Below are 15,560 nucleotides of genomic sequence, written 5' to 3'. Positions count from 1 at the left end.
GCGGCTTCCCCGATCCTGATCCAGGCGAGGGAGGAGCGAGGCGTGCGACGGGGTGGCGCCGGCGACGAGCGTCGGTGGCGGGGCACGGGGTCCACGGGCGGCAACAGCGGGGCGCAGTCGGGGTTGAGCCCCGATCCAATTCGGGAGGAGAGGGACGAGAGAGTGGGGTGGGGATCGTGCGGGTGAGTGGGGGGTGTGTGCTAGTTCACGGGGGAGGAGTGGGGATTAAAGGAGGCGGGGTGGGCCGAACGGCCTAGGGGAAGGGGTTCTCTCTCCGTTCTTTTTTGTTTTGTTTTGTTTTTGTTTTACTTTTCCTTTTTTGTTTATATTTTAGAATCTAATTATTTTAGTTTTGTAAAACATATCTTTAACACCTAGATTAGCATACCAGGTTAGATCAGTGCCGTATTGTGTTTAGTGCAAAATTAAATTAATTAAATATTACATGAACTATAAAAGGTATTTACTTAATTGTTTTACCTACTATTTTAATTATTTTAAAGCCTTTATACATTTTATCAAAGTTTGGTTTCTCCACCACAATTACCTATGCATTATTTGGTTCACTCCGAACATTTTAGTTTTAATATTTAAAAACTTTTATTGTTTGCTCTAAATTCAATTTTGATTTTGAATCGGTTTTGAACTAACGTGAGATTAACAACAGTAACCATGGTGACATGGCATCATTGACGTGCGATTACTGTAGCCTAATTATCCGGTCATCACAATCATTAATTCCCCTGACGTTCCAATTGAGAATGTTCCAATTTTTATGCATCAAATGTTTATGATTTGGTCTGGTAAGGTGTAATAAGATTTGAGCAGGAAAACAACGTTCTGCGGATCAATTATCTTTTGGAATGCCCAACAATCTTTCATGGGGCAAACAGTTCTTATCCAATTTAGATCACAAAAGGGACCAAACAATACTGTTTCTAGCAGATACCTCCAAATATATGAGTTTGTCTTATATCTTACAACACCCTCAAATTCAATGCAGGCAAAGAGTTTCGAGCGCAAACTAGACATTAAACTGATAGGAGTTAGCAAGCACACTGAGTTCATTTCGTACATTAAGCAAAGATGTCTAAGCTGCAAAGCACTGTAAATTAACTATCTTATGAAAAGTGTAGTCTCTCAAGGTTTTGCCCCAACTTTCTTCTTCTGCAGTCCAGTAGTAGAAGCATTACCATCTTTCCCCTCTTTCTTCTTCTTTGGTTGCTACAACATCTCTTCTGAACAATCTTGAGCAGCAGCCTTGCAGAAGGAGACGGAAAGATTTTTAACCACCTTAGGAGTAATATTTGGAGGATCAGTATTACAGGGGAAGCAGTTTTTGGTCTGGCAAGTCTGTTTTCTGAAACCATTATTGAGTAATTGTAACCTATCACTCCTTCTTACCTCTGTATCAACCAGATGTGCTTTCTCCTTCCTTTTCTTGGAAACATAGACGGTTGTTGTGGTGGAAGGCAGAATTGGTTTTGGTGCTACAGCAGGTTTGCTCTGGGGTGTGGAGAAAGCTGTTACAGAAGAAGCTTCTTGTTCCATCTCCTGCATTTTGCAATTGGGAGCATGCTGAGAAAGACAGGCGACAGGCATAACAAAAGGTCTGCATTGTGACTTATTTGCCCCTTCTAAAATATAATGCCATAACTGAGAGGAGAGAAGAGCCTTAGCCCTTTCAAAATTATCAGGTGTTAACAATGCTAAAGTGATGAAGTCAGCCCATTCCTCTGATACCTGGATTGTATTGTCAGTAGCCTCTGTTGGGGCAAAATGTTTCTTCCATAGGGCAATGCCTTCCACTCCCACGATCTCCTTGCTGCCAGCTATCTTGGCCTGAATAACAAGATCTGCCACATCTGGCAAGTGAACAGCACCCACAGTTATGTTGTTCTTGAAAAGAGGAACAGGAAAACCAGGTGGTGGCTCATCTGATGAGGTACCTGAATTCTGCATAGTGTTGTTGAGAACCTCATTTTCTGCATCAGCATTAGTGACTTGCATTGGCAGCAGATCTGTTAGAACTGGGTCTAGGAGAGTGTTGATATCTGTTTGGATAGTAGTGTCTGAAGTAAATTGTCCTACTTCATCTGCAATAATCTGAGCATCCTTTTGCAGAATTGTCTCTTCAAGGGCAACTGAGGAGCATCTGTTGGTGCAGCAAACTGTGGAATTGGTGCCAGTTCAGAATCAACGACCAAAGAGAGAGCACTTTGCAGCTCATCTGCCCCTTTCTCTGTCTGATTTGTGTAATTCAGTTGTGGTATAAGGCAAACAGTCCCCTTACCAATTTCAGGAAACAAAGTCTCAGGATTATGAAAGTTGATCTTAGGTTGCTCAAACGCAGGAGGTAGGATATGTTGAGCTGGGATTGGGGGCATTCAGAGGCTCAAGAGGCCGATCAAACTGAACAGGCAAATTGAGATCAAAACCAATCTGAGGAATTCGGAGCACAGGTGGCACTATTGGTGCAAGTAGCTCAAGAGGCTCATTGTTCCTTCCACCAACAGATTCTTCTGAGCTAGCACTAATATCAGGCAGCCCTAGAGAAAGGGTAATGCCACTGTTACCCTCTTCCATGACTTGATCTACAATTTGATTTTCCAACGGATCCATCAAATCATTTAGGGCAATCAGGTCCCCTGCCTGAACTGCAGGGCCATTATTTTGTTGAGCTGGAGGCATAGCCCAGTGGTCCCACTCATCCTCTGCGACTTGCTCTACATGGGCTTCAATGTCATGTTCCTGATTATGGTGGTTCGGATCCTGCTGCAGGTGAATTTCTGGATTGAAAGCTACGGGACCCAAAAACAGATTATGTTGGTTTGGGTGGTGGAACTGCTCTGGGGGGCATGGGTGTGGATTGCCATCCACAGGTATCGGATCTTCTTCTGCAGTTCCACCTCCTAAAAGTTGATCTTGAAAAATGACAACTGGACATGTCTAGGATTGACCTAACAGATTGTTTCCACCTGAAACCAGAATACTGATGGGGATGTGTGTGAGGGCATCAATTCTGACTTTGACGACAACTGCAGCATCTGAAGATTTGGTTCTATCCCAAGACAAAAGCCTATCAAAACTAGCTGTAGCATTGGATAATTCATGAAAGTTGCGCAGATCTGCTGGAAAACCCACAAGCAAGAGCCAAACATCTCTATTGAGACTATAATTTTTCCAATTCAGACCTTCATTATGTCTTTGGAAGACCACATGCACATCATCATAAGGGAAAGGGCTCCCATTAACAAGAACATCTCTATCTGCTACACTATTAAGCCTTACAAAAGCCTGCCCAAAAGGACATCTGGTAATGGCCTTGAAACCCATACGCCTAGATAAGAGAAACTCCGAGAGAACTTCCCTGATATTGGCGAAAACGACTTCACCTTGCGGCATGGGGACCAAGGTTGCGATGGCCAAATCCTCATTAGCCGGGAGCAGGTCACGATGGAAAACTCTAACACGTGCTGGTCGACCTTCAACTTCAATGGCGTGACAGCCCGCAAGAAGGAACGGTGATGGATCAAAGGGGAAAGTGGCCATAGGATCGGGGGCGGATGGGCTCGGAACTTCGGCGGAGAAGGCTACCGGAGCAGAGGAGTTGTGCCGCAGTTGTAGAAAGCAGTGGGAATGCGAGTCGTCTGGGGGTGTAGTGTGGCTGTGAAGTGGACCAAGTCAAGACGGAGATGACGAGAGGGGGATGCATGTATCCCTGACATTGGGGGCCTTCCCCAGCACTTGATTTCTATTTTGGGTAGGTGCCAAAACAGGGTAGATATGCTGCTGAAAAGTGCCATCACTATGGGAAGTCGTAGCGTTAACCGTGCCCGAAAAACGGCAATTATCTTTAATATGGCCCAGGCGCCAACAACCCCTGCATCTAATACGACTGGTGCAGCTGGGCCGCAGATGGCCCACAGATAGGCAACGGATGGAAAAGTTGCCTTTCGTAGACCCTCCAGATGTGTTGTTAGGCCCATTGGATGGCCCAGGAATTTGAAAACCCAAAGATCCTGCTCTGCCTACAGTAATGTTGTTTGGGGAAGTTAATGCAGCATTGATGGCCGGCGATGATTGCGTCAATCTTGCTGAGACAGGGATCGAGCGCTGATTCTCGGGAACTTGATGTTCGCGAGGAGAGTAGAAGAATCTTGCAGATTGGGCAACATCGGCATATGATCTACGATCGCTGGAGCGATCAACCACTGTCCATTCTTGATCAAGCTCTTGTTGGTATAGACGAAACTCCTTTTGATAATCAGGACCACCATTACCCTAGAAAAGGAAACCCAAGCTCAAAAGATCATTAACAAAATTTCCCCCCTTCATGATGGCAAATCCAACTTCTTTTGAGGACACACTGAACTTGAAAGACCAATTTTGCAGACAGGAGACTTTGAAACGGGAGGCGTGACCTCCAAAGCAAGATTGCAAAATGTGACTAACGGACTCACAGTTGATACGAAGCCTGGATCTGGAAATCTCTGCCACAAAATGAACTCACGCAGCTTGCTCCCATCGAAGTGATTGACAGGAACACCAAACTGCTTCCAGATGTAAGCTTCAAAAGCCAATCCCATCTCAAACTTAAGATCTGAGAGCGCCATGGGGGAGAGCGCGATTCGGCAGATGGGGCGTGTTGTGGCCGTCAGCTGCCGGAGTAGCGGCCGACGGTTTGGTGACCGCCACGGCCGGAGTGGCCCGCGGCGCTAGGCGAGGAGCCAGCCTCTACTGAATGCAGTTCACCATGCTCATAAAAAATGGTTCATGTTTTTTCTTAAAATGTTTATCACGCATTAGAAAATTGTTCATCATGCATTTACAAGAATGTTCATCATGTGCTTAAAGTTGTTTATAGTTTACTTAAAAATTTATCATGCATTAAAATCATTATATATATGAAAAATATTCGTTTAATTTTTAAATCAAAAAGTAAATTTAAAGAAGGACCAAAAGTAGCGAGCAGGAAATATCTAGAAACAAACAAAATTATTCCTGGAATATCCAGAAACCAACAAAATGCGTGCTGCTGGCAGTAGGCATGGACGCATGGTATAGCAATGGCAGCCTTGCCATTGCCTTGTGGAAACTAGCCGGACAGGACTTGGGAGCATGTGGGCGGGCTTTGGACCGGAGCTCAGCTACTTGCGGCGTCCACTCTTCCAATCAAAAGAGAAAAAGGTTGCGGCGTCCATCCAAAATAAATACTCTCTATTTTATAAAAATGCTCTTATATTATATGACAGAGGGAGTACATTCTTACAGCACTAGTCTCACGGTAACACACAAGGAGGTCGGTTTCAACTTGCTAGAACATGATTAATCATCAAGCCGCCCTGCGCGCATAATATGGTCCAACTTAATTATAATCAGGAGAATGAGGAGCGTACGTGCGCGACGATGCCAGTAGCTTGGAGAAACAGCAGATTGATATATATCCCAAAGAGAAAAGGTCGTTCCTCGATGTGGTGATCTGGTGACATTGCTCCGAAATCGGTTTGATTAAAGCAAATGAGAGTAACTATAAATTTATTATTTTCAGACTCTGGAAAGTTACTGTAGTGAAGAACAAACCTCATCAAGTAAAAAGGCACAAGGGAAATCAAATTCGAATTCATAGAAGAGGTTCATCACATCGATCGATCTACGCGGACGGGACATCCCCCGCGTATTATTCATCCACACTAATTTCATAAGATGACAAAGAAGATGAAATAAAATGCTACCAGCCGTGCATGGGCCATGCATGCTCCAGCTAGATCCAATTCACGATGAGCAAGAAGAGGCGGCAGCAGCAGCAGCAATAGGCTTCATGGCTTCAACGGCGATGTTCGTCGGCGGGGGGCGTCCGGGGAGCATGGTAGTCGACGCCGAACTCGTTGACGACCTCGCGCCTGTGGAAGTTGCGGTGGCAGCCACACGCCGCGCAGAGGAGCATGGCAGCCTCGTCGACGCCCATTAACACCGTGAACTCTTGGCAGCCGTCGACGGCGTAGCGGCCGATTCCGATGGCATGGTTGCGCTGGCACTCCCTGTACCGCACGTAGGCTGCCCCCGCGCCGTCACCTTGCTCCCCGTTGACGGCGGGCTGGTCCTGCCGAGACCCCATGTTAGGCGCGAGGTGAACGTTTGAAGGGAAAAACAAGCGGCAATAGGAATAGCTTTGCTGCCACGCCTTGGATGGATCAATGGATGGAAGGTGTCATGCTTATATAGGTGATAGTGACTACTTTGGCATTGCAAACTCATGGTTACAAAAATCCACAGTAAACCGATTCCGTGCCACGTGTCTGGGGCTTGGGGCATTTGCGCCTTAGGTTAATTTGGCACGGGGTTATACTTTGTGAAGAAGCAAAACAAACTTTGTTTTGTCTGTAGTTTTTGTTTCCTATATGGACAGTAGATAGGTTCGAACGTGTGCCAGTGACCGGTTCTATATTTAGCTCATAATCATTTCAGTAATTTACAAGGTAACTCATGGAGTGAAATCAACACGCCATTGGTTTCGTGCATGGTGCATTGAAGCCTCTTGGTTGTGTTGACGCGACACTATGTGCGGCTACAAAGCCGAGGGAACACTTTTGGTGTATATTGATTTATACTAAACTCCGATACTTTACAAATACTCCGCTCTTTTAAATTGGTTAATATATATGTGCTCGCTGTTCTAACCGTTTGTTGTATTTTCTTTATACAGTAGAATAATGAGCCTCCAGCCAACACAAAACCACCATAAGCACGTATAGTAGAGCAACTGAGTATCTCAGTTAAGTCTTTTTCCTGCGTGGCTCTGACACTGACTACATGAGCATTGCCAAAACAACTTTAGAGCAACTCGTTAACAACTTTTCAAATTTATGAACATTTATTAAATTCGTGACACTGACTACATGAGCATTGCCAGCACATGGCTTCATAAACCAATGGTAAACCATGGTAAAAAATGGGACGTTGGTTCCATGCCACGTGTTTGGGGCTTGGGGCATAGTATGTCCTAATTTGGCTCGGGGTTGTACTTCGCGGAAAAGCAAAACAAACTTTTTTTGTCTGCGTAGCTTCCGTTACTTCATGGACGGTAGATATAGGCTTGCCAGCTACGTCTTGTGCAATCAAATTGGATGGTAGATAGAGTCTCTGGGTAAGATTTCACACGATTACTTTGGAAACAAAAAACATAAGCTAGTAATCGGCCCTATATTTTTCTTGTAATCATAATGCTTTTTTTAGACGAGTAATCATATTGCTAAGTAACAAGAGGAACTCATCCAGTGAAATCACCATGGCATTCATTTCGTGTTGGAGCCTTTTGGTTGTCTTGGCGCGACACTGTGTGCGGCAACAAGTGAAGCGGACACTTTCAGTTTGTATTCACTTACACTAGCTCCATTAGTTTACGACTAATAGTGTGCTTCTCTAAACTAGTTTTTCTGCAAGAAGCTTCTTTAAACTGGCTCGTATATAGTATTGTGTGCATATTGTTTTTCTATGATGTTGCCATTTCTTCATGCGGTAGAATCATGAGCCCCCAACCAAGATGAAAACCACCATAACCACGTATTGAAGCAACTGCATTTCCCGATTTATTTTTTATTGTGTAGTATTATTTATATTTGCATATGTGTGACAGTAACTACATGGGCATTACCAGCTAGTATCTCGGTCCAGAACAAACCATTTGTTAGTATCTAGGAATATATTTGGCTTGTAATCATATCACTAAGTTAAATGTAGAGCACCTTGGTGCAACACTATATATGCGGCTACAAAGAAAAGCAAAACACTTTTGGGTTTTATTCATTTATGCCGGCTCCATTATTATAACTATCTTGCTATTTTCAAATTGGTTAGTATATAGTATTTTGTGCATCCTTGTTTTTTATCATTTGTTGCCTTTTCTTCTTATAGAGTTATAGTAGATTCATGAGTTGGCCTGGCCCATTGGTGCACACATGGATCGCTAGTCACCCCTAGCACGGGTTGAGCCTTTTGTTTCTTTTGCCACTACGCATGGTTTGAAAGATGTTCTCAAAGTAGAAAAATTGTTAACGAGTTGAAAAGTTTCACGAATTTAATAAATGCTCATAAATTTGAAAATTAGTCACAAATAAAAAAATATTTAAGAATTTACAGAAGTTCAAGATATTCAAAACTTGTTCGCGGATTCAAATAAATGTATAAACCTCACCCAGGGGTCACAGATCCAATGATCGCTGAAGCACTAGCACTTCGCGATGAAGTTATCTTGACAAATCTTTGCGGCTTTGCTGATGTGGTGATATGATAGAGACGAATAGTCTAGAGATCGTCTATCTCTAGAACTCTCGCTCAACGGTCGCTCTGTTGTGGCACCTGTTTTATTTCAAATTGAAGAGCTAGCGCATACTTTCAATTCCTTTGTAATTCAGCATGTAAAGAAGGAAAGTAATGGTCCAGCTCATGTGCTAAGTGTGCTTGCACTGTGACTGTTACCGAAAGTTGGCTCTCTAAGACTCCAAGTTTTCCGGTCAGCGACTTCTTAGCTGATTGCCCAACAAAGGCTTATGAGCACTTCCGAGAGAATAAGATGACATATAATTTTAAGATTGACAAAGTCACCATAGACACCTCGTAGTCGACGGGAACGTCTCCTACCACTGGATGCACATCACTGGAAATCCCGAAATAAATCCAGAAAAATACGAGCATCATGACTTGAACCCTGGTGGGTTGAGGATACCGCTGTCCTCCTAACTGTACAACCACAGGTTGGTTCGCTCATGTTTTATCAGCTGATGGTTAGTGTTGGGGCTAACTGTAAAGTGGACTTTTGTAGCACGGGGCACTGAAATACATTTTTTAACCCCTGAAGTATGGTGCTTAAAAGTTTTAACTCTTTTAACATGGATATTGAATACGTTTGATGTACGTGGTCTAAGTACATGTTAAATTTCGGCCCAAAATAATACTCCCTCCGCCCTGAAAAGATTGTTTTACATTTGCCTAAATACAAATGTATATAGACACATTTTAGTATTAGATGCATCCGTATATAGATAAATCTACGAAAGTTTTTTGGGATAGAGGTAATATGTTGTATTATATGCTACACAAAGAATATTAAATTCCAGCCCAAAATCAACAAAAAAACAAGCTATTTTTCCATGTATCTATACTTTTCTTTTATATCTCATACATGCAAGCAAATATATTGATGAAATTGGCACAGTTATGCTACGGCAGTGTACATGCATGCATTGAAATTTTTGGCTTTTTCCAGACCACAAAAGACCATATTTTTGACCTTCAAAATAATGGGGTGCAATGTGCCGCGCTCTTGTATACGTGCATACACTCATTGAAGGAAATATGCCCTAGAGTCAATAATAAAGTTATTATATATTTCCTTATATCATGATAAATGTTTATTATTCATGCTAAAGTTATATTAACCGGAAACATAATACATGTGTGAATACATAGACAAACATAGTGTCACTAGTATGCCTCTACTTGACTAGCTCGTTGATTAAATATGGTTATGTTTCCTAACCACAGACATGAGTTGTCATTTGATTAACGGGATCACATCATTAGGAGAATGATGTGATTGACTTGACCCATTCCGTTAGCATAGCACTTGATCGTTTAGTTTGTTGCTATTGCTTTCTTCATGACTTATACATGTTCCTATGACTATGAGATTATGCAACTCCCGTTTACCAGAGGAACACTTTGTGTGCCACCAAACGTCACAACATAACTGGGTGATTATAAAGGTGCTCTACAGGTGTCTCCGAAGGTACTTGTTGGGTCGGCATATTTCGAGATTAGGATTTGTCACTCCGATTGTCGGAGAGGTATCTCTGGGCCCTCTCGGTAATGCACATCACCTAAAGCCTTGCAAGCATTGCAACTAATGAGTTAGTTGCGAGATGATGTATTACGGAACGAGTAAAGAGACTTGCCGGTAACAAGATTGAACTAGGTATTGAGATACCGACGATCGAACCTCGGGCAAGTAACATACCGATGAGAAAGGGAACAATGTATGTTGTTATGCGGTTTGACCGATAAAGTTCTTCATAGAATATGTGGGAGCCAATATGAGCATCCAGGTTCCGCTATTGGTTATTGACCGAAGACGTGTCTCGGTCATGTCTACATTATTCTCAAACCCGTAGGGTCCGCTCGCTTAAGGTTTCGATGACAGTTATATTATGAGTTTATGAGTTTTGATGTACCGAAGGAGTTCGGAGTCCCGGATGAGATCAGGGTAATGACGAGGAGTCTCGAAATGGTCGAGACATAAAGATCGATATATTGGACGACTATATTCGGACATCAGAAAGGTTCCGAGTGATTCGGGTATTTTTCGGAGTACCGGAGAGTTACGTGAATTCGCCGGGAAGTATATGGGCCTTATTGGGCCATACGGGAATAGAGGAGAGAGGGCAAAAGGAAGGAGGCGCGCGCCCCCCCTCTGGTCCGAATTGGACAAGGGGTGCAACCCCCTTTTCCTTGTTCCTCTCCCCTCTTTCCTTCTCTCCTACTCCAACAAGGGAAGGAGGAGTCCTACTCCCGGTGGGAGTAGGACTCCCCCTTGGCGTGCCCTCCTCCTAGGCCGGCCGCCTCCCCCCTTGCTCCTTTATATACAGGGGCAGGGGGCATCCCATAGACACAACAATTGATCATTGATCTCTTAGCCGTGTGCGGTGCCCCCTTCCACCATAATCCTCGATAATATTGTAGCGGTGCTTAGGCGAAGCCCTGCGACGGTAGAACATCAAGATCGTCACCATGTCGTCGTGCTAACGGAACTCTTCCCCGACATTCTGCTGGACCGGAGTCCGGGGATCGTCATCGAGCTGAACGTGTGCTAGAACTCGGAGGTGCCGTAGTTTCGGTGCTTGATCGGTCGGGTCGTGAAGACGTACGACTACATCAACCGCGTTGTGCTAACGCTTTCGCTTTCGGTCTACGAGGGTACGTAGACAACACTCTCCTCTCTCGTTGCTATGCATCACCATGATCTTGCGTGTGCGTAGGAATTTTTTTTGAAATTACTACGTTCCCCAACAGTGGCATCCAAGCCTAGGTTTTATGCGTTGATGTTATGCACGAGTAGAACACAAGTGAGTTATGGGCGATATAAGTCATACTGCTTACCAGCATATCATACTTTGATTCGGCGATATTGTTGGACGAAGCGGCCCGGACTGACATTACGCGTACGCTTACGCAAGACTGGTTCTACAGACGTGCTTTGCACACAGGTGGCTGGCGAGTGTCAGTTTCTCCAACTTTAGTTGAACCGAGTGTGGCTACGTCTGGTCCTTGCGAAGGTTAAGATAACACCAACTTGACAAACTATCGTTGTGGTTTTGAAGCGTAGGTAAGAACGGTTCTTGCGAAGCCCGTAGCAGCCACGTAAAACTTGCAACAACAAAGTAGAGGACGTCTAACTTGTTTTTGCAGGGCATGTTGTGATGTGATATGGTCAAGACATGATGCTAAACTTTATTGTATGAGATGATCATGTATTGTAACCGAGTTATCGGCAACTGGCAGGAACCATATGGTTGTCGCTTTATTGTATGCAATGCAATCGCGCTGTAATGCTTTAGTTTATCACTAAGCGGTAGCGATAGTCGTGGAAGCATAAGATTGGCGAGATGACAACGATGCTACGATGGAGATCAAGGTGTCACGCCGGTGACGATGGTGATCATGACGGTACTTTGGAGATGGAGATTACAAGTACAAGATGATGATGGCCATATCATATCACTTATATTGATTACATGTGATGTTTATCTTTTATGCATCTTATCTTGCTTTGATTGACGGTAGCATTATAAGATGATCCCTCACTAAATTATCAAAGTATAAGTGTTCTCCCTGAGTATGCACCGTTGCGAAAGTTCTTCGTGCTAAGAAACCACGTGATGATCAGGTGTGATAGGCTCTACGTTCAAATAGAACGGGTGCAAAACAGTTGCACACGCGGAATACTCAGGTTAAACTTGACGAGCCTAGCATATAACAGATATGGCCTCGGAACACGGAGACCGAAAGGTCGAGCGTGAATCACATAGTAGATATGATCAACATAGTGATGTTCACCATTGAAACTATTGTTGGGGAACGTAGTAATTTCAAAAAAATTCCTACGCACACGCAAGATCATGGTGATGCATAGCAACGAGAGGGGAGAGTATGATCTACGTACCCTTATAGATCGCAACGGAAGCGTTGACACAACGTAGAGGAAGTAGTCGTACGTCTTCCCGATCCGACCGATCCAAGCACCGTTACTCCGGCACCTTCGAGTTCTTAGCACACGTACAGCTCGATGACGCTCCCCGGGCTCCGATCCAGCAAAGCTTCGGGGATGAGTTTCGTCAGCACAACGGCATGGTGACAATGATGATGTTCTACCGACGCAGGGCTTCGCCTAAGCACTACAACGATATGACCGAGGTGGAATATGGTGGAGGGGGCACCACACACGGCTAAGGAACGATCACGAAGATCAACTTGTGTGTTCTAGGGTGCCCCCCTGCCTCCGTATATAAAGGATCCAAGGGGGGGGGGGTGCGGCCGGCCTAGAGGAGGCGCGCAGGAAGAGTCCTACTCCTACCGGGAGTAGGACTCACCTCCGTTTTCCTTGTCCAAGTAGGAGAGAGGGGGGAGAGAAGGAAAGGGGGGGCGCCGCCCCTCCCTCCTTGTCCAATTCGGACTAGGGGGAGAGGGGACGCGCGGCCTGCCCCGGCAGCCCCTTCCTCTTCTCCACTTTAGGCCCATGAGGCCCATTAACTCCCCGGGGGTTACCGAAACCCCCGGTGCTCCGGTTTTATCCGAAACTTCACCGGAACGCTTCCGGTGTCCGAATATAGTCATCCAATATATCAATCTTTATGTCTCGACCATTTCGAGACTCCTCGTCATGTCCGTGAACACATCCGGAACTCCGAACAAACTTCGGTACATCAAAATGCATAAAACTCATAACAACTGTCATCGTAACTTTAAGCGTGCGGACCCTACGGTTCGAGAACAATGTAGACATGACCGAGACACATCTCCGGCAATAACCAATAGTGGGACCTGGATGCCCATATTGGCTCCTTCATATTCTACGAAGATCTTTATCGGTCAGACCGCATAACAACATACGTTGTTCCCTTTGTCATCGGTATGTTACTTGCCCGAGATTCGATCGTCGGTATCCAATACCTAGTTCAATCTCGTTACCAGCAAGTCTCTTTACTCGTTCCGTAATACATCATCTCACAACTAATATATTAGTTGTAATGCTTGCAAGGCTTATGTGATGTGCATTACCGAGAGGGCCCAGAGATACCTCTCCGACAATCGGATTGACAAATCCTAATCTCGAAATACGCCAATCCAACATCTACCTTTGGAGACACCTGTAGAGCACCTTTATAATCACCCATTTACATTGTGACATTTGGTAGCACACAAAGTGTTCCTCCGGTAAACGGGAGTTGCATAATCTCATAGTCATAGGAACATGTATAAGTCATGAAGAAAGCAATAGCAACATACTAAACGATCGGGTGCTAAGCTAATGGAATGGGTCATGTCAATCAGATCATTCACCTAATGATGTGATCCCATTAATCAAATAACAACTCTTTGTTCATGGTTAGGAAACATAACCATCTTTGATTAACAAGCTAGTCAAGTAGAGGCATACTAGTGACACTCTGTTTATCTATGTATTCACACATGTATTTGTTGGGGAACGCAGTAATTTCAAAAAAATTCCTACGCACACGCAAGATCATGGTGATGCATAGAAACAAGAGGGGAGAGTGTTGTCTACGTACCCACGCAGACCAACTGCGGAAGCGTTGACACAACGTAGAGGAAGTAGTCGTATGTCTTCCCGATCCGACTGATCCAAGCACCATTACTCCGGCACCTCCGAGTTCTTAGCACACGTTCAGCTCGATGACGATCCCCGGACTTCGATCCAGCAAAGCGTCGGGGAAGAGTTCCGTCAGCACGACGGCGTGGTGACGATCTTGATGTTCTACCGTCGCAGGGCTTCGCCTAAGCACTGCTACAATATGATCGAGGTGGAATATGGTGGCAGGGGGCACCGCACACGGCTAAGGAACGATCTCAAGGATCAACTTGTGTGTCTAGAGGTGCCCACTGCCCCCGTATATAAAGGATCCAAGGGGGAGGGGCTGGCCGGCCAAGGAGGGCGCGCCAGGAGAGTCCTACTCCCTCTGGGAGTAGGATTCCCCCCCAATCCTAGTTGGAATAGGATTCCTTAAGGGGGGGGGGAGAGAGAGAGGGGGGCCGGCCACCTCTCCTAGTCCTAATAGGACTAGGGGAGGGGGAGGCGCGCGGCCACCTTGGGCTGCCCCTTTCTCCTTTCCACTAAAGCCCACTAAGGCCCATATAGCTCCTGGGGGGTTCCGGTAACCTCCCGGTACTGCGGTAAAATCCCGATTTCACCCGGAACACTTCCGATATCCAAACATAGGCTTCCAATATATCAATCTTTATGTCTAGACCATTTCGAGACTCCTCGTCATGTCCGTGATCACATCCGGGACTCCGAACTAACTTCGGTACATCAAAATGCATAAACTCATAATAACTATCATCGTAACGTTAAGCGTGCGGACCCTACAGTTCGAGAACAATGTAGACATGACTGAGACACATCTCCGGTCAATAACCAATAGAGGGACCTGGATGCCCATATTGGCTCCTACATATTCTACGAAGATCTTTATCGGTCAGACCGCATAACAATATACGTTGTTCCCTTTGTCATCGGTATGTTACTTGCCCGAGATTCGATCGTCGGTATCCAATACCTAGTTCAATATCGTTACTGGCAAGTCTCTTTACTCATTCTGTAATACATCATCCCGCAACTAACTTATTAGTTGCAATGCTTGCAAGGCTTATGTGATGTGCATTATCGAGAGGGCCCAGAGATACCTCTCCGACAATCGGAGTGACAAATCCTAATCTCGAAATACACCAACCCAACATCTACCATTGGAGACACCTGTAGAGCTCCTTTATAATCACCCAGTTACGTTGTGACGTTTGGTAGCACACAAAGTGTTCCTCCGGCAAATGGGAGTTGCATAATCTCATAGTCATAGGAACATGTATAAGTCATGAAGAAAGCAATAGCAACATACTAAGCGATCGAGTGCTAAGCTAATGGAATAGGTCATGTCAATCAGATCATTCAACTAATGATGTGACCTCGTTAATCAAATAACAACTCTTTGTTCATGGTTAGGAAACATAACCATCTTTGATTAACGAGCTAGTCAAGTAGAGGCATACTAGTGACACTTTGTTTGTCTATGTATTCACACATGTATTATGTTTCCCGTTAATACAATTCTAGCATGAATAATAAACATTTATCATGATATAAGGAAATAAATAATAACTTTATTATTGCCTCTAGGGCATATTTCCTTCAGTCTCCCACTTGCACTAGAGTCAATAATCTAGATTACACTGTAATGATTCTAACACCCATGGAGTCTTGGTGTTGATCA

At 44.6% G+C, this 15,560-nt stretch overlaps 1 protein-coding gene across 1 annotated transcript; it reads right to left on the bottom strand.

Annotated features, from left to right (window-relative positions):
• Nucleotides 1-5,592: 5,592 nt before the first annotated feature.
• LOC119272947 (mini zinc finger protein 3-like) lies at nt 5,593-6,175 on the bottom strand. Its single transcript, XM_037554285.1, has one exon. It carries the CDS (start codon nt 6,116-6,118, stop codon nt 5,828-5,830), a length of 291 nt encoding a protein of 96 aa, XP_037410182.1. The 5' UTR covers nt 6,119-6,175; the 3' UTR covers nt 5,593-5,827.
• Nucleotides 6,176-15,560: the final 9,385 nt, after the last annotated feature.

Source organism: Triticum dicoccoides, chromosome 3A, assembly GCF_002162155.2.
Source record: "Triticum dicoccoides isolate Atlit2015 ecotype Zavitan chromosome 3A, WEW_v2.0, whole genome shotgun sequence".
In the NCBI taxonomy this organism is placed as follows: domain Eukaryota; kingdom Viridiplantae; phylum Streptophyta; class Magnoliopsida; order Poales; family Poaceae; genus Triticum; species Triticum dicoccoides.
This window is presented reverse-complemented; position numbering and strand designations above follow the sequence as displayed.

Excerpts from the sequence above, each read along its gene's own strand:
- LOC119272947 (XM_037554285.1), bottom strand. The coding sequence starts at position 6,118 with ATGGGGTCTCGGCAGGACCAGCCCGCCGTCAACGGGGAGCAAGGTGAC.